This window comes from Amphiprion ocellaris, chromosome 24 (assembly GCF_022539595.1).
Source record: "Amphiprion ocellaris isolate individual 3 ecotype Okinawa chromosome 24, ASM2253959v1, whole genome shotgun sequence".
Classification (NCBI taxonomy): Eukaryota; Metazoa; Chordata; class Actinopteri; family Pomacentridae; genus Amphiprion; species Amphiprion ocellaris.
The window spans coordinates 10,335,263-10,354,636 of record NC_072789.1 but is presented as its reverse complement, the minus strand read 5'-3'; the positions used below and the strand labels follow the sequence as shown (position 1 = coordinate 10,354,636).

General features: G+C 41.9%; 2 protein-coding genes across 8 annotated transcripts in view; one reads left to right on the top strand and one right to left on the bottom strand.

Moving 5' to 3' along the window:
* The window catches only part of trak2 (trafficking protein, kinesin binding 2), an 18,713-nt gene extending 11,577 nt beyond the window's left edge, over nucleotides 1–7,136 (bottom strand). Inside the window, exons 1-5 of one of the 4 annotated variants that reach the window (XM_023267164.3) lie at nucleotides 6,995–7,136; nucleotides 5,672–5,857; nucleotides 1,024–1,083; nucleotides 371–447; nucleotides 164–280 (exon numbers count right to left, since the gene is read on the bottom strand). In XM_023267164.3, coding sequence (XP_023122932.2) covers nucleotides 164–280; nucleotides 371–447; nucleotides 1,024–1,083; nucleotides 5,672–5,857; nucleotides 6,995–7,049 — 495 coding nt within the window. In that variant the 5' untranslated portion in view covers nucleotides 7,050–7,136. Of the gene's footprint in view, nucleotides 1–163; nucleotides 281–370; nucleotides 448–1,023; nucleotides 1,084–5,188; nucleotides 5,561–5,671; nucleotides 5,858–6,994 lie in introns of those variants that run through there. The other 3 variants (XM_023267165.3, XM_023267167.3, XM_023267168.3) reach the window with 3 other exon arrangements.
* On the top strand, nucleotides 7,064–19,374 carry stradb (STE20 related adaptor beta). 4 transcript variants are annotated; one of them, XM_055008543.1, is made up of 14 exons: nucleotides 7,064–7,183; nucleotides 7,292–7,350; nucleotides 7,491–7,666; nucleotides 11,188–11,504; nucleotides 12,125–12,205; nucleotides 14,163–14,265; nucleotides 14,388–14,509; nucleotides 14,614–14,722; nucleotides 15,000–15,123; nucleotides 15,218–15,389; nucleotides 15,625–15,729; nucleotides 15,822–16,078; nucleotides 16,182–16,224; nucleotides 17,242–19,374. In XM_055008543.1, the coding sequence occupies exons 4-14, from the start codon at nucleotides 11,493–11,495 to the stop codon at nucleotides 17,401–17,403; spliced, it is 1,290 nt and encodes a 429-aa protein (XP_054864518.1). In that variant the 5' UTR covers nucleotides 7,064–7,183; nucleotides 7,292–7,350; nucleotides 7,491–7,666; nucleotides 11,188–11,492; the 3' UTR covers nucleotides 17,404–19,374. The 4 variants fall into 4 exon arrangements, with proteins under 4 accessions (XP_054864518.1, XP_035802687.2, XP_023122937.2 ...); XM_035946794.2 differs by having other exon boundaries at nucleotides 7,153–7,350; XM_023267169.3 differs by lacking the exons at nucleotides 7,064–7,183; nucleotides 7,292–7,350; nucleotides 7,491–7,666 and adding an exon at nucleotides 10,620–10,786.

The following is a 19,374-nucleotide window of genomic DNA, read 5'->3' as shown; positions in this document are numbered from 1 at the left end:
CTCTGACATTTTAACTTCCTTTTTGTTTTTGAACACATTTATTTTCATTTCCCTTATACTGAAACCACATTTCAGGCCCATTTAGCTCACTGTGCTCCAACACACAGATTTTAAATAAACATTTAAAGTAACATCCTTACATTAAAACTTTAAAATAATCTACCTGGTCCAGAGCCTGTGCTAGCTGCTCCTCTACAGCCTCATTTCGTTCCTGCAGCAGGTGGTTTCTATGCAGAAGCGACTGGCCGATCCGAGCTGCCAGCTCCAAGTCTCTGTCTCGCTGTTAAATAAAAGCACAGGACACAATCAGCCAATTAGCTGCCACTTCTTAGTAGAAAACAAATTACCACAAATGAGGGAGGAAACCTACCTCGGCCAAAAGGTGCGTGACCACTTCAATGTCATTGTAAGTCTTGGTCATCTGCTCCACACGATCGGCACTGAGGACTGAGGTCAGAAAGAAGATGTCAGTTCTAGGGCACAAACCTCTAATCTAGTGTGCACGTTATGGGATGTACATGCAAAATGTGCATCCAAGCAACTCCACATAACTCAAGTGGAAATAAAACCACAGCATCACTGCAAACTAATGGACACAGCATGCTAGGTTTACTCACTACCTGAGAAAACGTTCTGACCACATGCAACACGAGCAGCCGGCGGCTCTAAATCTGCATGCCGACACTGACATCAGCAGCCAATTGTGTGGTTCGACTTTCTGTCAGGTATATTACTGAAGCACTATTACTGCTACAGCAAGTCATTTATGGGCTCCGCAATGTGGCTATGTGGTTGCCAGTGGTCTGAATGTGAGAGCAGCACTAGCTCTATATGAACATAAAGAGACCACACACACTGAATAATGCTACAGCCTATAGACAGCAGAGTTTTGTTATGCAGTTCTCTTGTCTGCCTTCATCTACATGCAAAAAGCAGAGAGGAGCTTCTGGTCTGACCAAAGCTCCTCTCACACTGGAACTAAACGAGGCAGAGCAGATCAGGCAGGGAGGAAGAGGAAGATACCTTTGGAGAGGCTCTGAGAGCCGGGGTGGGAATAAGAAGAGGGCTCCAAAGCAAGATATGCTAGTGAGAGATACAAGAAGAGAAAAGAAGGGGAAGTTGAGAAGGTGTAGAAGCAGAATCAGCCCGTTTGAAGATGAACTGGACAAAGAGGGAAAGAACAGACAGAAATGAGAAGCAGAGAACGGAAGCTGAAGCTCCAATACATCAACTCCATAGCAGAAACATTAGTTTGTCGAGTGTCGGAGAATCTACACATCAATTAGTCCGGTCTGCTTTTAGCACCTGAGTGGGCGTCGCCAGCGCTGCACAGCTCCCACTTCCACCTGTTCAGAGAAAAGCGGCGTCTCTAATCACTGAGCCATCTGCTTTCACCTGGAAGCTCTTTAACTGAGTGACGCCAGACATTAAACTCCAGCCTGAGAACATTTATACTGCTGTTAAATCTGCACTTTGGATTTGGCTTTGATTTGACACAGAACATGCACTCTTCATGACAAAACCTCTAATTTCCAGCGTTCCCTGGATGAAAACACGTGCAGTGACAACACTAGGAGGTGAAGTACAAAAGAGAAAATAAAATGCTGATCTGACTTTGTGTTAGAATCCGGTCTACCAGAAAACTGGGGCTGCAGTTAATGATTATTTTCAGAACTGACTGTTATCTGATTATTTATAAAATATTAGTAAAACATATCCATCAGAGTCCCAAAGACAAATATGAGGCCTTCACATGATTTAACCCCAAGATATGCAAAAATCAAAAGCAAATCATCTTCTTTGAGAGACTGAAACCAAAAATGCTTCGTTAGTTATCAGTTTTGTGCAGTTTTTCTAAATGATTAATTACTAAATAAATGCTGATAACTGCAGGTATTAAATGTAATTCCAGTAAACAATAATCCAACCACAATACAAATAAAACTCTTTGCTTTTTCTTCATACAATGCAGCACGTTTCCATAGCTCCTCTCTCGCTCTTTTTTTTTTTTTTTTGTAACTCTCGTGTAATAAAAGCATCTAGATTTCAGCAGGGATTAAATGGAACGAGTCCATCCAGATCCAGACAGCTGCTGGTGCGGATGAAAGCAAAGGTCCAGTAATCTGAGGCCCACAGTGACCTCTGGATCCGCTCTCCTCCAACGATATAAATAACCTCTGCACCGCACAGCTATCTTTGTTGCACACAGGAAGACAGTTACAGTCCACACACAAAGCACACCATCTCTCGTGTTACTGCTTCTACACACTTACATCCATGTATCTGCTGGACGGAGCATCATGTAGGTTATAGCCATCGTGATTTTGTAAACCCCACACGGTCACACACAAATGCAGGTCGTATTTTCTTATAAAAGAAGGCGAATGAACTCTGATCACAATAAATTGCGTAACTGCAACTTCCAAAATTCCAGCTTGATATTGATTCATGGCTTACATATACACAGTACAATGGTCAATGACTGACTTGTTAAGAAACACTACAGACCTCGTAAGACCTTTGCCTCCAATAAACTTAGTCTGCAGGTACATTTGTTGATACACTGAACTACAGAAAGAGTAACACTACTAACTGTGATCTTGGTAAAAATATTAATCTAGAACACACTGATGCTAATTTTGCATAAAAGAGTGTCAAAGCTGAAGACAAAGGATAAGTTAGGGGACTTAACAGGGATAAGAGTGACAATTCCGCCAAGTTTAGGACAAAAGAGTCACAATCTGTCGATTAATTCCTCAATTAACTGATCAGTTGCTTCGTCTAGAAAATGGTTAAAAAAAAAAAAAAAAAAAGTTGTACATTTCTCTGAGCCCAAGATGACATCTTTAAATTTCTTGTTTTTTCCCGAAGACAGAATTTACTGTCACAGAGGAAAGAAACACATTCACATTCGAAAGCTGCAACCAGAGAATTCTGACTTTTTTTTTTAGTTTAAAAATTTGTTCAAGCACACAGATTTGCACATTTCTGTATCACTCTGGTATATTTTATTTTTTTTCTATATTATATTTTCCAGATTCTTATTTTATTCTATTTTATCTTGTTTTATTTTATTCTATTTTATTCTATTTTATAACATTGTATTTTATTTTACGTTAACTTCACTTTATACCTGACCCTAATATTCTGTGTTGTCTTGCTGTTTACCCCTTGTTGTTGAAGACCCAACTGCAGTAACAACAGAATTTCTCTCTGGGGATTAAGTCCAAGTCAGTCCAATTAATCAACTACTAAAATAGCTGGTGACAGTTGACAATTAATCAGTTGACTTGTTGTGTTTTTGTGTTATACTTTGTATTAGGAGCAGAATCCACGGTGTGACTCATGACTAATGGCATCATGATAGTGATTCTGCTGCACATTCCAAGTTGTAACTGAAAAACACCCCTAAGAAAAAAAGCAGGAGTTCTGTAAGTATTCAGTGCGTTGTGGTATCAGTGTGTTTAATCACCGCTATTTAGATTTCATCATATGTTAATTCACTTATTTGCTCTTTGCCCTTCACCCCCTATCAGTTTCTTTTTCTTCAAGACACGTCACTTAACTTTCCTTCACTTTATCATCATGCATTTTATAAGCGACAAGTTGTCATGAAGCAGTGACCCTCATTAGTCTGGTTGTGGAAATCTGTTTAAAGTAGAGTCGGCGTGTACACTACCGTTCAAATGTTTCTCCAACAATTTCATATTTTCCATGACACGTTTATTCATGTGCTAACATAATTGCACAAGGGTTTTCTAATCATCAGTTAGCCTTTCAACACCATTAGCTAACACAATGTAGCATTAGAACACAGGAGTGATGGTTGCTGGAAATGTTCCTCTGTACCCCTATGGAGATATTCCATTAAAAATCAGCTAGAATAGTCATTTACCACATTAACAATAACTAGACTGTATTTCTGTTTCATTTAATGTTATCTTCATTGAAAAAAACTGCTTTTCTTTCAAAAATAAGGACATTTTTAAGTGACCCCAAACTTTTGAACAGTAGTGTATGTTGTTGAAAATGAAACCTTTCTATAGAATATGAAAAGCTGTTTGGGATATTTTAGTGTCATCAGTTTGTCCAGCAGCTGCGATTCAATTGTTCACAAAACTCTCAGACTGTGTTCAGCACATGTAGCAGAGCACAGCTGAGTAGCAAAGTGAAGCTACGTCTTCATATCTGTTGCCAGAGCTATAAATAACGTATCACAAGAGGAAGTTATGCGATATACTGCTTTACTGATAGTTTTTCCATGGATGTATCGGGCAGAAAATACACATTGGAGCGAGAGTCAATACTAGCTTGAATCCTCCAAATCTGCCCCTGTGTGAATGTTAACATCTCTGTTACACTTCCAAAACCACAAGCTTATATATTGTGCACTTCATGAACAGTGAGATTTCAGTGCTGCTAAATTGACATAAAAAAAACCTCTCCAATTCCTCCTCCAATTTCACAACATGACACAAAGCTGGGATACTTGATCCCTGAGATGCTTGTATCATCATTTTAGAGTGCTGAAATATTTAGACTATGACAACATCGTCCGCTAAATACTGTACGTCAAAACCACACATTTCTCCATATGTGCTGCTTTCAGACGACCAGAGGGCATCTGAATATTAACATGCCGTGTCTGTGCACGTGCTATTAATAGGCTGTGTTTGGTTTAACACCACAGAAGTAGAGCGAGCAGGAACATGAAACTAAGAGGCCCTTACTGTACCCCTTCCCTCACACGTGCAACACTTAACAAGCAACAAACTTTTTTGTCATTTTTTTAAATCATCATGTGCATTGCTGTGAAATAGTTTTGCTCTTTAAGTGGTTTTGGAGAGTTCAATCATCAACAAAGGTTAAGATAAAGGAAAAAATAGTGTTGACATACTGCAAAAAACCTGGTTAAGTTGTAGTTGGTGTTTTTTTTTTTTTTTTTAACTGAACTGCCGAAAAGTGCAAGTATGAGCTAAACAGGAAGCTGTATGTAGCCGACACTGTTCCCACATACCACGACTTGTTTGAATGTAAACACAGCACAAGATTTGCCCACTTCCTGTCTTTCAAACAACACACACACTTTCCCCTCCACCCCGACCTTGCCGAGCTGCTTCTGCCGTCGCATCGGCTCACGTGTCTGCCTCACACACACACCCAGCTCTGCGATAACATCTGCGCTCACCTTCCACGGCGAAGTTATCGTACGCTTCCTCATTTTGGATGTTTAAAACCGGCATGTTGGGTCTCTCCTGTCCACTGTCCTGTCTTCATCCCCTGTCTGTCCACTCCCCCCAGATCTCCCTCATTGCTGTCTGTCCCGTGACTCTGGCTCTGAACTCCGCTGGCTGGATCACTGGATTCCTCTCTCTCTCTCTCTCTCTCTCTTTATCTCTCTTCCACTCTCACGGCGTCACAGTCGAGATCACACAAGCAGACACAATGACGAACCCTGTCCCGAATAATATCCACAGCAAATCCCTGTGATTTTAATTGAACGGGATGCGCACTGTATAAAATGAATCCCTCACGTGTCTAATGCACTCAGACTCACCATCTGCCCATTGATGTCAGCACAGGATTAACCAATCAAAAGAAAGCAGAGTTAATTTAGTTGTTGTCAGCCCTACATCTGAGCCAGTTGTTTGGTGGAGAATCAAACACTTACTCATGTAGCGGAAAGTCTCTTCGGCCAGCATGGGGGAGATGGCGTTGTGCTGGACGGGGCCTTCGTCTGGAGAGCAGCTCGGGGAAACCACCCAGTCCTGGCTGTCTGACAGGTAGACAGAACCAGCCGAACCAGAGCCCAGCGAGCCAGAACCATAATGTCTCCCACTGCTGCCCAGCCCCTCATCTGGAACATAGACGGACGCAAAACTTATCCAGTGGCTCAGGGTCAAGTACCGTCATTATTTTGAGATATTTTTAAGATTAATGTCAGTTCTAGTCTAGCATGATGTACATTTACTAGATATAAAGGTGCAGCCAGGACATGCTTAGCTTAGCATCACGAGAGGAAACGGCACGCTTGACTCTGTCCAAAGCCTCTAAAGTTAATTAATTAACTTGTATCTTGTTTGCTGTTCCAAACAACAGAGCAACCAGCTGTGTCCACCTGCTTCCAGTCTTTATGCTCCTGTAATGTTTGCCAAGGAAGTGAACAGGTTCAATGCAGATCTGAGCTATGACAATAACAAAAAACTAACCCGCTAAATAGGCTTTGACTGATTGCAGCCCTGGTTTTTAAAGTGTTGGTTCTTTGTGTTTTGTTATGTCTTTTAACCAACTTTTATTTTTAAAATGTGTTACTTCTGCCTCTCTCTATTTCTAGTCAACACTCCTGTGGACTCAATCTGATTGGTTACACATCAGAAATAATCATATCAACGTAGACGTCTTAATCAAACATGTAAAACTTATTTTTAAAAAAAAGTAATTTTACCAAAGTTCAAGTTTGTGATAAGGATTTTCATTTTTACTCTAAATGTATATCAGTTCCAAATAGTGAGTTTTATGTATCTGTATTGAAGTCAGCGCTGAAAAAAAAACATATCAGTCGACCTCTCACAAAATATTCCTGATATGTTTACACTCTAATTATTCATCACTTAATGGAGGCCATAATCCAAACCATCATTTGGTGACAAAAAAACACACCCTGCATCATAATTAAAATACTAAGTAAGTAAATGGCACGGGATGCTTTTATTTTGGAAAATCTGTGCAGCCTTGGGGAGATTTAAATGCTCCTGTGGGCTGATGAAGCATTTGAATGTGTGTGTGTTCTCTTGGCTCCAGCACTGTACAAGCCAATGTCCTTCCACTTGAGCAAATATGTGGTTTACTGGGACAGATGGCGCCAACTATAGCATCAGGCCTAAAGGCACAGCTACTGTACCTCGGGGAAGTCTGACGGCGGCAGAGCGGCGCTGGAAAATGTACACAAAGCTAACAGTTGCTGTGTAGATATTTTACTGACAGTAGCTTCTACCTGTCTCTGTGCTTGACTCTTTCTTCTCCACCGCCCGGGGTTTGGCTTCAAACATGTCCTCCCCACTCACAAAAACACAAAGCTGGACAGAATACGGGAGCTGCTACCGCCGTGACATCACATGCTGCTCGTCACTGATGGGTGGTGCTCACACACACCTTTACCTGCAACAGAGGAGAGAAGAACAAGGTGTGAGTGAAGACATGAATCCTCCGGAGAGGCCGGAGTTCACAATGACTTTGCTCATTTCACTTTGCCTCTGCTTTTCTCCTTCCTACATGATTGCTGACGATGCAGGCAGATGGAAAAGAAAATCCTCCCACAGAGTTTGCTGTTGGACACTTTAACCGATGACAGTAAAATCTCTAAAACGTTCTACTCTTTTCATTGCGATGTGATTGACAATTTGCAGGAGGATGTTCTGCAACCATAACAGAGCATAAAGCTGTAACTGAGGTGTTTTCATTTCTTCTGATGTGCCACATACTGTTTTTAGGGAGGGCTGAGGAGAGAGAAACAGCCGTCCCACATCCTGCTGCCTATCTCTGTCCCCGGCCTTAAAGGGATGACATCAGGAATGAAACAGGATGTGGTCTCTTAAAGGGATGAGCTCCAAGGAGAAGACTGGAAAAGGAATCTGAGCAGCCATGGACATGTGCTTCATATTTCACGGTAATATAACTTGCAAGATTTTTATTTTAGCTCATTGCTCTTTAGTATGTCACACCATAATGGTTATTGTTGATCTTATATTTATATGAAACATCAATAAACAGGTGCCATAAACATTTTCCACTAATTTAGCATTACATTCCAGAAGATTGGAATAAAGAATGACCAAAATGAAGCAGCAGAGGCTGAGACTACACTTTCTGTAATGCAATCTTTCATGAGATCCCATTTGTCTGAATAACTCCCCAAATTTTCCAAATGTCCTACCTTCAGTTTATGATGCAGCCTGTAAAGTTGAACCTGCGATAACCCCAAATGACATCAGTATTTTTATATTTCTGCAGACTTCAGCTGATCATAGAGCCATAAAAGACATTGTACAACAGTTTTTACAAGATGAGTAGTAACCTGAATTTGATGTTTACTATTCGTGGCATGTCCTTTTTTGTGTAGTTGTATTTTTGTGCATTAACAGAAAAACAGACCATTTTAAAGGACAATGCAATGAATAGCCTGAGCGCCGTGTTCATCGCTGACCCTGGTGTCGGCCTGTGCATGCAGAGACACATGCACATCTGTGTGGGTGCATGTGTATCAGTGAGCACGCCTGTGGAAAGGCAGAGTCCTTTGGGCAACATTCATCCCCTGCTTACATAACGGGGAAGCTGAAACAGTGTGCTACATGAAAGAGATTAGAGGAGAAGTGATGCACGCAATGCTACAGCCTCAACATGCTGCTCACCATTATTAAATGTGTGGCAGATCTACTGTACTGACCCATTAATGACACTGGTATTGACTGATACTGAAATTATAATGGCCACGTTCACATTAGGCAATTCTGTGAACAAAATATTCTATAATTAGTATGAGCTGCATCCATTATGTTCATATCCATCAAAGCTGTGTCTTTAAAATGCACTCTTGTTCTTTCCCCTGATATAAACTACCAGGACTGATCTTGTCCAAGTGTCTGTGACTCACCTCATGAGTAAGACAGTCACAGGCAGACAGCTTCACCATATTTTCCTACAATCTTAACCCAAAACGCAGAAATTAAAAGGGAATTTGTGGTGTACATTTAATCGACCACATGCACAATGTCCTTTGGCTTGAGAAACATTCTAACCACAATCTGGAAACCACCACTTAATAGTGGTGACATAACAAAGATGTAAAACTCAGTGGAGCAAGAGAGAAGCTCTGAGAGCAACTCTGTGCAACCGACGACGGCAGCATAACACAGAGCACGAGTCTGTCACGGCTGTCCACAGGGACAGTCTGCTGATTACATCAGCTTTTTTACAGACTTCACCTCCCTTCAGATCTAATCCAGTCATTCAGCTGAATCTCTAATCCAGAATGACCTACAACTGGAGCAGCAGCAGAAACAGCAGCATCTCAACAGCACAGGCTGATGTTAATACAATCACAGGAAAGTGGAAGATGACCTTGTCGGAGTTAAGCTTGCAATGATGCTGTTTAGCCATATTCATGTTCTGTTGCCAATTATGTGTTGTGCTTCTTCAGCAACACATCTTAGGCTTGACAAACTGGACAGGGCCTGAGGGCCAGCTTCAAAGGAAACAGGACACTGGAAGCAGCATGTGACTCTGACTGGACCAGAGACTATAACTGCAGAAATCTCTGACAGGAACATCAGCAGACATTCCTCAACATGCCTTTCAAAAGGAATTACACCAGCCACATAGAACATGAAGAAATACTGAAGCTTACATCCATAACAACGAACCTCCACATGTGTTATCCACTGCTTGTACAAACTGACTGAGCAAAACCTTTATCTTAAAGATGCTTTGCTATTTAAGATCATCGAGATGAGATGACGATTTAAAGTGTTTTAAATCCATAGAAGCTACTCTCTACTCTCTCAACTAACAATTATTTCCATTGTCAATTCATCTGTCGTTTATTTTTTTAATACTTAGTTCGTATTTTAGTCTATAAATGTCAAAAACGAATGTGACGAATGTTGATCAGTGTTTTTTCAAAGCACAAGATGAGCACAGATTTCTTGCTCTGTCCAAAACCCAGAGTTTACTGCCATAAAAGAGGAAAGAAACCAGAAAATAATAATTATACAATAATTTAACAGATTAATCGATGATCAAAGTAGTTGTCCATCAATGTAATAGCTGACAACTACTCTATTAATAGCTGCAGCTTTAAATTTACACAAATATTACACTGAAGAAACGGCTGTTTGGGGGGAAAATGAGAAATTAAACTCTTGCTTGTAACTCCTACAGTTTGATTATGCCGATGTAAGGGAACTGGTAATGATTATACAGTAGATGGATGATATTTTGATAGATTGTATTGATATTCATGTCCAGCTGTCAGTGAGCTATAACAAGTTTATTACACTTTAGTATGAAAGCTAATATATGGATGCTAAACGAGATTAGTGCTATTTAAAAACACGACGTTAGCTAAAGTTAATAGTTTAGCAGGTCAGCTAACATTTATCTATACAGCTAAAACTACAGGTGAGCTACCTGTTAGCCTTTTAACTAAATCTCACTACGCTAAAAATGACGTGTAGTAAATAAATAAATACTATAAACTCGCTTCTCGTTCAGCTCTGCTCAGTTGGATAACAGCTTCTCTGTTGCTTAGCATCGCGTTGGCTAACAAAGACATCGAGCTCATACTAGCGGCTTCTCTTAACATCCCAGAGTTGATTATAAAAACTAAAAGAAAAAGACGAATGGCTGCTACGAATCTTACCCTAAGTCAATGTTATTCCACAGCATCGGTAGCTCCAGGAGGACATGCGGTGTCTGTCAATCCTTCCCCAAAGCCTCAAACAATGGAGGGGCAGGAAGGGAGGGGAGCAGGCTAACATGGGCTAACAGCGACTCCCGTCATCAAGTGGTGACAGCCAGTCTGGTGACGTATGTTTTTACGCGACAGTTATCTGTGTCAAATTAAAAGACTACATTTTTTTTGTTGATGTTATTCTGCGGCTCGGTATTAACAGTAAAACTTTCCGCGCAACCCCGAAAGAATAAAAGAATGTGAAGTGCAGGAACTATACGACGTTTTTGCTTCGTATTTCTGACTTGTTTACACCAGAACTGCTGTCGAGAGGAGAAGGTGAGCGGCTTGTTTTCGTTAAACGGAGGCTACTTTACATAAATATAAGAAAAGACTAACGTTAGCTCACTCCTCCAACTAGATAAATATGTTAATTTGCTGAGCTTAGCAATCGAAACAGGAGACCTACAGTATGTGCCCCTTTACAGCGTTAAAATGACTGCGTAATGTTCTCCAAAACTAAATAATTAGCATAACACTCGGTTCTTTTGCTAACAGTCACATTAACCGTCAGTTGGAATAAGGAACGTGTTCTGGTTAGCTAAAATGGCTACAGTTAATGTGATAATTAATGACACATTTTTGGACTCCAATCAGCAAACACAGGCTGATATGAGTTCATCATAAACAAAGGCGTCACTGCAATAATAACTATATTAATTTCTCACGGGGAACTCCAGGGTTCACCCCCATTTTTCCTCCTCAGGCCAACACCTCTGAGAGGGCTGCTGGACGGGGACCTCCTCTGGTGAATTTTCGTTTCCTCAGATCTCTCTGATGCAGCCAGGTAAGCTGCAGACGGATGGATGAGAGGCTGGATGGATGGATGCTGGCTGCTTTCTAGTCTAGAGGGGGATTCTCCGTGCGTCTCGTATTACACTGCTGAGCTTCATCCTCCCGTCTCCCTCCACCGCGGTCGGTCTCCTGCAGCCTGTGAGCGGATGAATGCCAAAGACCGTGATTTTACCGTCGCCAAAAGGACTCCATGTCTTTCTTGGTAAGAATTTCACGCCGCATGGGTTTTGCTCGATCGGTCCGTGTCGCCGAGTTGTGACCTAGTGGATGTGTAGTCACGAATCAGTTGGATCAATGCTGGTGCTGGAGGTAAACTCAGGAGCTTCCAGATACGGATGCAAGAGAATATGTGTCAGATCAATTGATTTAGAAGCAGTCAGATTGATATTATTATTTTTGCAACTGATATTTTGCAGTTACATGGGCAGTCAGTTGGAAAAGTGTAACACCTCTGTATTTGTCTATGTGGTATGGGCTAATGTAAGTTGGATAATATCAGATGTGTGCATTGTTCACATCTAATGGGTGCTTCTAAATATGTATGCAGCTCTTATCCAGCTCTGTTGGGACACATCAGCTGCCTCTTTCTTGCCTGTTATCATCACTCTAATTCTCTCTCCACCCATCACTTCTGATAAAATACCCTCTGAGTGCCTTCACAGCACATATTTCCTGATGCTTGCTCCTCTGCCTCATCGCTGACCCGTCCAAACCCTCCGCAAAGCAGCGTTTCACCCTCCACTCCCAAGCTCCATGTTTCCTCTCCACACCTCCTTGTCCTGTAGGGCATGTCTCACCTGTGCTCCTCCCCCCCTCCACCAGGATTGTTCCTGCATCTCCCACGCTCAGGTCCAGCCCATGGACATAGAGGAGCACTATGAGGACACCAGCCACCAGTTCCTGGTCAGTAACCACTGGCTCTGTCAGCATGGTGACAGGCGTCACACTGATCCATCATGTCATCACTGTTCATTTATTATCTGCCTGGAGCTGCCTGAGACCTGTCTTACAGTTGTAATAGACAGTGACACTGCATACTGCATTTTCCATAATGCAAATCAGTAGTACTGTCATTAGATATTTTATTTCGAGCAAACATTCTCAATTTTACTCAGTTAAGAATGCAGACTTTTTGCAGTAAAGCCTCCATTAAGATAACCTTGATGACTTCACTATGACATCATCAGACTTGTCAAAGCTCCCCCCAAACATTTTCATCAAAATGTTCTATCTAATAATGTTCTTCAATAATGCAGTACTTCATAATGAATATTTATTATTAACTGCCTAATAATAATTATTCATGTACTGCAGATGTGTGAGGTCATTCCCCTCTAGTGATACAGACAAAATGCTGGGATGAAATCAATGTGTTTTCTTATAGTCACAGAAACACATTCTGCAAGTGCCTGTGAAACAGATGTCCCAATAATGTGTCTGCATCACTGGAACTGCAAGCATCCTCTCTTCCTTCCCATAGCTCTGCTCGGTGTCACAGCGCCACCCGCTGGTGGCCACAGTCCCCTCACTCAGTATCACCACAACAGCAAAGCAGAGACCTTCCTGAAACAAAGACAAAAGCCAGTGTCACCGTCACACTTGAGCTAATTTTGTCTGCAGGTATCCACAAAGGAGTCTGTAGAATTGCTACAAAAAGCTACTTTAAGATAATGAATGATCCATATTGTAGAACTGGATTTTTAGTAAGAAAGTTGCTTAAAAAGTGCAATAAGTAAGATTTTCACAGCACCATAGCACAAAAAAGCAAAAAGGCTCTGGTTGTTAAATCCAGTGACTGAGCTTTTTTTTTTTTTTAATCAGATTAAGGTTTATTTTGTCCAACATCATTCTTCCTGTCTTGCTTTTTGTGTTGAAATGTAATCCACCCCCACCCTGCCCACTCACAGTTTCCACTGCTTAGTGACGGTAGTCCAAATTAGAGACAGGAATTTTTAATATTATCCCCGTGTTTGGCATGGTGCTGATTTTTCTTCATGGGAATATTTAAATCAGGCAGGTACATTTATATTATGTATAATATTGTGGGGTTTTAACACTAATATTTAAGCTTGTCAGGTGAATTTGTGTAATATATATTATAGGGTCAGCATCAGTTATTTCATCTGTGCTATATAATTTGCAGTGACTTGACTGTTACTAATTAGCTCAGTTGCCTTACTTCTTCTTGTTTGTGTCTTGTGTGAGAGAAGTTAGGCTGAATAAATCTAACACACAATCTAAAATGTATTTTGTTGCATAACATTGCTGTTAGAGGTGGCCCTGCAGCATTTATTGACACAATTTATTCCTTTTTTTTTTTGATGGTCACAGCAACACTTTTTGTCTAGACAGGATTTAGAGAAATTCTCATCGCTGTGGTAAATCATTGACTTTTCATCCAGTGCCGTCATCAGAGCAGAAGTTTTCATTTTAATCTTCCATTTTCACCAGCCGCAGCTGTTGTTGTTCTTCAAATGCTAACATGCTAAACTAAGACGATGGACGTGTGTGATTGTTTTGGGTCAAAGCACAATCTTCCTGCAGGCTTTCAATTTGTATATGGCGGTAGTTTTTCCTTTTGGTCCCCCTTTATCTCTTTTATTTTCCAGTTATTTTTATTGATGCTGGTTTTGCTACAGTGCGGAGGGGGTTTGTGAACACGGAGCCAAACACAGAATCAGCTCGTCCTGGTCATTGCCAGAGATAGATGAGGGTCATAGATGATTTAATGTCCATTTAAAGTGTGTGCGTGCCTGTGTTGCTGAATTCTGTTTGTTTGCTGAGTGTCTCTATTTTCTGCACTGTTACCCTTGTGATAAATGTGTGTTTATGGGGTGTGTGTATGTGTGCGTCCCTGCAGAGCTGTGACGGGTCTGAATACACTCTGCAAGGGCCAGCAGGTGGCGATGACATCACCGGGCTGTCGGCCGAACCAGCCCACTACCAGCTACTGTCTGAGCTGGGTGAGAACACCACAGAGTCACCGTAGCAGCAGCCAAAACTGAAACCGAAACCTGAGTTTATTCCTCCTAAATCCCTAGAGCAATACTGAGAAATCACCTAATGTCCGATGACTGTGTCGCAGGAAGGGGCTTCCATAATCTGAGCCTGGTGAGCATGGCCCGCCACATCCCCACTGGCCAGCTGGTGGCCGTCAAACAAACCAACCTGGACGAGTGCACAGAGGAGGAGCTGCTGCAGCTCATGGTGAGCAGCATCCTTGACGCTGACATTCATTTAAAGGGCATTGCGGTTATACAAGCTTCTCTCCGTCCAGGGTTATTCATGTATAATTGTGTGTCAAACCCCAGAATGAGATTCTGCTGTCCCGACTCTTCCGTCACTCCAACCTGCTGACCTCTCGCCTGGTCTTTAGCTCCTGCTGCCAGCTGTGGGTCCTGACACCTCTCATGGCCTATGGTCAGCCACAACCATAACTTTTAATCCTTAAACACCATCTAGTGCATGTTTATGAGGAGCCTCTGCATTATACTATAACCAAGTTAAGTCCATGTTTTTGCAAACGCTGTCAAAGTTTTCAGGGTTTTTGCACGACTAACTTTTTTATTGCTTTCCCCCACTCAAAACTTCAGAGTGTATTTCTTTACACAGAATCCTCTCTTGCCAAAATTACACTTGTCTCAGAATTTAACAGAATTAGCTGCTTACTGTTCTCTTGGCCTTGTTTTGCCTGCAGGCTCTGCAGACACGTTACTGAGGACGTATTTCCCAGATGGAATGAGTGAATCCCTGATTGCGTACCTGCTGTACGGTGTGCTGAAGGCATTGGAATACCTGCACCGGATGGGCTACGTGCACCGGTCAGTGGGAGACAACATATGAAGATAAAGCATCTTTTACAAAGGAAAAGCAATTTGATGTCCCTGTGTTTCCCACCTGTCCCTGTCCTGTCAGAGGGGTGAAGGCCAGTCATATCCTGCTGTCAGGGGAGGGCCGCGTCTACCTCTCAGGGCTCCACAGTGTTTACAGTATGATGCGTGAAGGGAAGAGGATGAGGGCAGTGTTCGATATGCCCCATCACAGTCCAGCACTGCTGCCCTGGCTCAGCCCAGAACTACTGCGACAGGTCAGGACTTTCTACATTAAGGCAGCTTCTTCTATATGACACAAGCTCCACTTCTCCTGTGCATAACCTCCACTAAGCTACAGAACAACTGCCTCACTTCCTCCTCTAAGTGCTTTATTTCCAAATAGAGCTCTTGTGCCTTTTTCCATTGCGTACTTCAGGAAGCAGTGTGAGTGTTTAACCTTCAGTGTGGTCTGCTCTGTCTCTCCTCTCCCTGTTGTGTTGTCCTCAGTAGGACCTGCACGGTTACGGAGTGAAGTCTGACATCTACAGTTTGGGTATCGTGGCTTGTGAGCTGGTCAGCGGCAGGGTGCCTTTCCAGGACATGCCACCCACTCTGGTAATAACTTACATCCACGCTGCTCTAGAAGAATGCGTCTTCAGCCAAATTACAAAATCTGTTTGCATCAGTGTTTGAATCTTCCTGTTCAGATGCTGCTTCAGAAGCTGCGCGGCTCCCACTGCTGCCTGCTGGACGTGGCTCCGTTCCCGCTGGGAGAACTGGGAGGGCTGAAGGTGTCGCGCTCCGGCGTGGACTCCGGCATCGGGGAGAGTGTGGCCACAGGCAGCCTGACCCACAGCGCCACCGCTCCCCCTGCTGACAGACCTCAGAGCCCTGGACCCAAAAACCACTCGGCCACCCTGCACAACCTGGTCCAGCTGTGTCTGCAGCAGCAGCCTGAGCGCAGGTCGTAACACTGAAGGAGCAGCCAGATGTATCAGACAGTTGATCAACTCTGATTACATCCATGTACTGTACGAGCACTTTAATGCTGTTTTTGTCTTCCGTAGACCGTCGGCCTCTGAACTGTTGACCCACGCCTTCTTCAAGCAGGTGGGTTTCCTAAACAGGACGTCTGCTTCATTCGGGAAATTGCTGTTATGTAACATTTCACTATGTGTTTGCTGTCTGAAAGGACGTGCTGATGAATTAATTGTAGTGCTTTTATTTTGGAAGTTAGGACTGCATATATAAAAGCACCTAAAATGCATTGGTTATAACCACTCCTTTAATGGTCATGATTGAAAATAAAAACTGACTTTAAAGTGGTTTCATCTTAACCAACACAACACAGGCAAGGCAGCAAAGACAAAACCCCTAAACACAATTTGACAGAAGAGAATTCATTCCATATCCTGGAACATTCCTTCATATTGTCATATAGAATACAAGTCAATGTCTCCTTTCTCCTTCTTCATGCATTGACCTTTGACTGAAGAAGGAGCTTTAGAAGAATTAGGAACAAACTTCCTTGCAGTTGACTTTGCGTTATGGTTATTTCTTGCTCAGTTGTTGATATGCTAATAAGTTACTTTACAGAAAAAGGAATTCTATGCTGTAGGGGCATTGACTATATGTAAAGATGCGCAAACCCTCCATGACGTCACCCATGGGTGAGCTTAGTGTGAATAAATGAGCAAAGCGGTGGAGCTGAGATGGGCCATACAAACATCTGTGGGCAGTGACCTGCTCACTCAGAGTGACTACACCCTGAATTATGCATGGCTTTAAGCCTTAATGCAATTTCAGTGTGTGACTTTCATGAAAACAATCACCCACTAATAGTCATTAACAGCAAATTTAGCTATAAAGACCAAAACTGCTTATTGGACAAGGCTGTAAACATGCTTATTTTTGCTATAAAGTTGAACATTTTAACATAGGGCTCTATGGAAATTAAAGGCCAAAACATGCTTTCTGTGTGTGCAGTCGCAGTGAGTGGGCAGAGCACAGGACTTCTGTAGAGTTTAGGACTTTTAATTGTGTCAGCTGAAGCAAATCAAAGCTCCTCCAAAGCACAGGTTTAGAGTTCAGAAGAGCCACCGTTTGAGTCTGTCTGCTCTGCTCCAGGTGAAGCGGCACACCAGAGACTCCTTCCTCAGCCTCATGTACCCAGCAGTGCCCCTCACCAGCCCCGAGGACCCTCCAGTATCCAGCCCTCCCGCCCCATCCTGCCACTCTCCAGCCTCAACCACCACTGATGCCACCGAGGCTGTGTGGGACTTCTCCTAACCCGTCTTTGATGTCCCCAAATCCTGACTAGCAAGCCAAACACAAGACAATCAACGTTAAGCAATGAGGCCAAATTCTACTGTGCTTTTATTTTTTATTACTATTAACCCGACTCTCTGAGCCTTTTTTTGATAGTTTTGTAGTTTTTTTTATATGTTTGTCTGATGCCTCTGTGGATTTTGCGTCGGGAGATGGAGAGGCGACTGTGGAAGTGCTGGATCAAAGAAGCTGCTGATCATATGGTAAGAATCCTTTGCAACACTAAATGAACTGTCAACGAATCGTAGAACAAAAGACGAGTCAGTTGACTAAAAATCACACACTTCCTGTGACTTAAAGGAAAAGTCCACCTGTTAATACTTTATTGTTAAAAGCACAACATTTTGTTGCTTTTATGGTGTTCTAGTCATATTTCCAGAGATGATGGTTATTTTGAGGTGGATCACTACACTATAGAACCTGCTGCTCTGCTCAAATAACACTATTACTGTACCTGAAATAATTAAGTGAACAGACCAAAAAATGAATAGGTACTGACAACGTAACCCTGAGCATTAGAGATTATTTGAGGCTGGATTTTTCCTTTTAAGTGTTATTATGTATTCAGACTGTGAATAGTGAATACTGAGGTACATAAACGGAGATATTCTACACATATGTGCATATATATTCATCCGTGTCAGAAGTTTCAACTTAAGAGTTAAAGGGAGACATGGAGGAACTGGTTTCTCCTCCTTGGAGTCATAACTCATTCAAATCTGAACACACAGATGGGATACGGGTATTTCTGGATTCAGTGTGACGTACACGTCCCGAGGATATAAATAAGTCTGATGCCCATCTTTAATAAACAATGACAGATCACTTTGATATCAGAGAAAAATGCTGATTTTCAAGACTCCAGAAGTTGCCTGAGAATCATCACGTTTTAACGTGTTTTTAGGTATCAAAGTAACTGAGTGGTAGTTGCCTGTACATGTATGGGTGCACTGCAAAGAGGAGCTGCTAAGAGCTAGTTGGGATGCAGCTCACAGCAAGCAAACTAATTCTGTTCTATTCCTGTGTGACGTCTTCAGATGAATCCCCCTATTTCATCAGATATATTTTTACAGGTCCCCCCGTTGCCATAGAAACTGTAAATATGATGCTGCTGTATGTCTGAACATATATGCACAAACGGTTCCTGTATAGTAACTTCAAAACTTTTCATCATGCACAAGGAGCAAACTGTGCTGGGAAAAAGAGCACGCGAGCAATAGAATATATCTAGTAGCAGTTAGAAACCATCGGTAGAGGAAACCCTTCCCTGATCATCAGTGATGCACCAACAGATTATCTTGACTGTGCTCTGTGACACTTATCCAACAAATGCCTTTCTGTTTTATTGAAACCTGTGTCCAGAATATGGTGATCTCTCTGTAACTGTGATTAAGTGTACTGTGTGTGAGAACTGTGACCTGCAGTACATATCAAACATGGTAGCTGTGTGAGCCTTATATATAGAAACACATATAATATAAACACATATTATAAATGATACAGTATATATGTACATACAAACTTGATTTCCAAACTTTCTGTTAGCGTTGACTGATTTTTCTGACAAGATCTGTGTTGACAGAAATGTTATATGTATGTGTGAATGAACCTCTCTTTTTCTCTTATGTATTTTAGGACATGTAGAATAAGAATTCATCCACATGCATGTATGGATCTGTGTTTATATCCTCCTGATAGACTCACACTAGATGGACATGCTGCTTTTTATTGTCTAAAAGCCCATTCTAAACTGTCAATGCACACTGTCACTGTTTTTGTTTTTTTGTGTTTTCAGTATTAGCAACCATTTGAAAAAATGAACTGAGATTATCACAGTATTAACGGAGGCTGCTCAGATCAGTTTGCGGATCCGAAATCAATCAATTCAATCCAGGTGAAGAATTAAATAAAGATGTGTGGATGATTTCATAA

Excerpts from the sequence above, each read along its gene's own strand:
- stradb (XM_055008543.1), top strand. Across the intron at positions 15,730-15,821 it reads AGGACATGCCACCCACTCTG|ATGCTGCTTCAGAAGCTGCG; the intron begins GTAATAACTTAC and ends CTTCCTGTTCAG. Across the intron at positions 16,225-17,241 it reads CCCACGCCTTCTTCAAGCAG|GTGAAGCGGCACACCAGAGA; the intron begins GTGGGTTTCCTA and ends GCTCTGCTCCAG.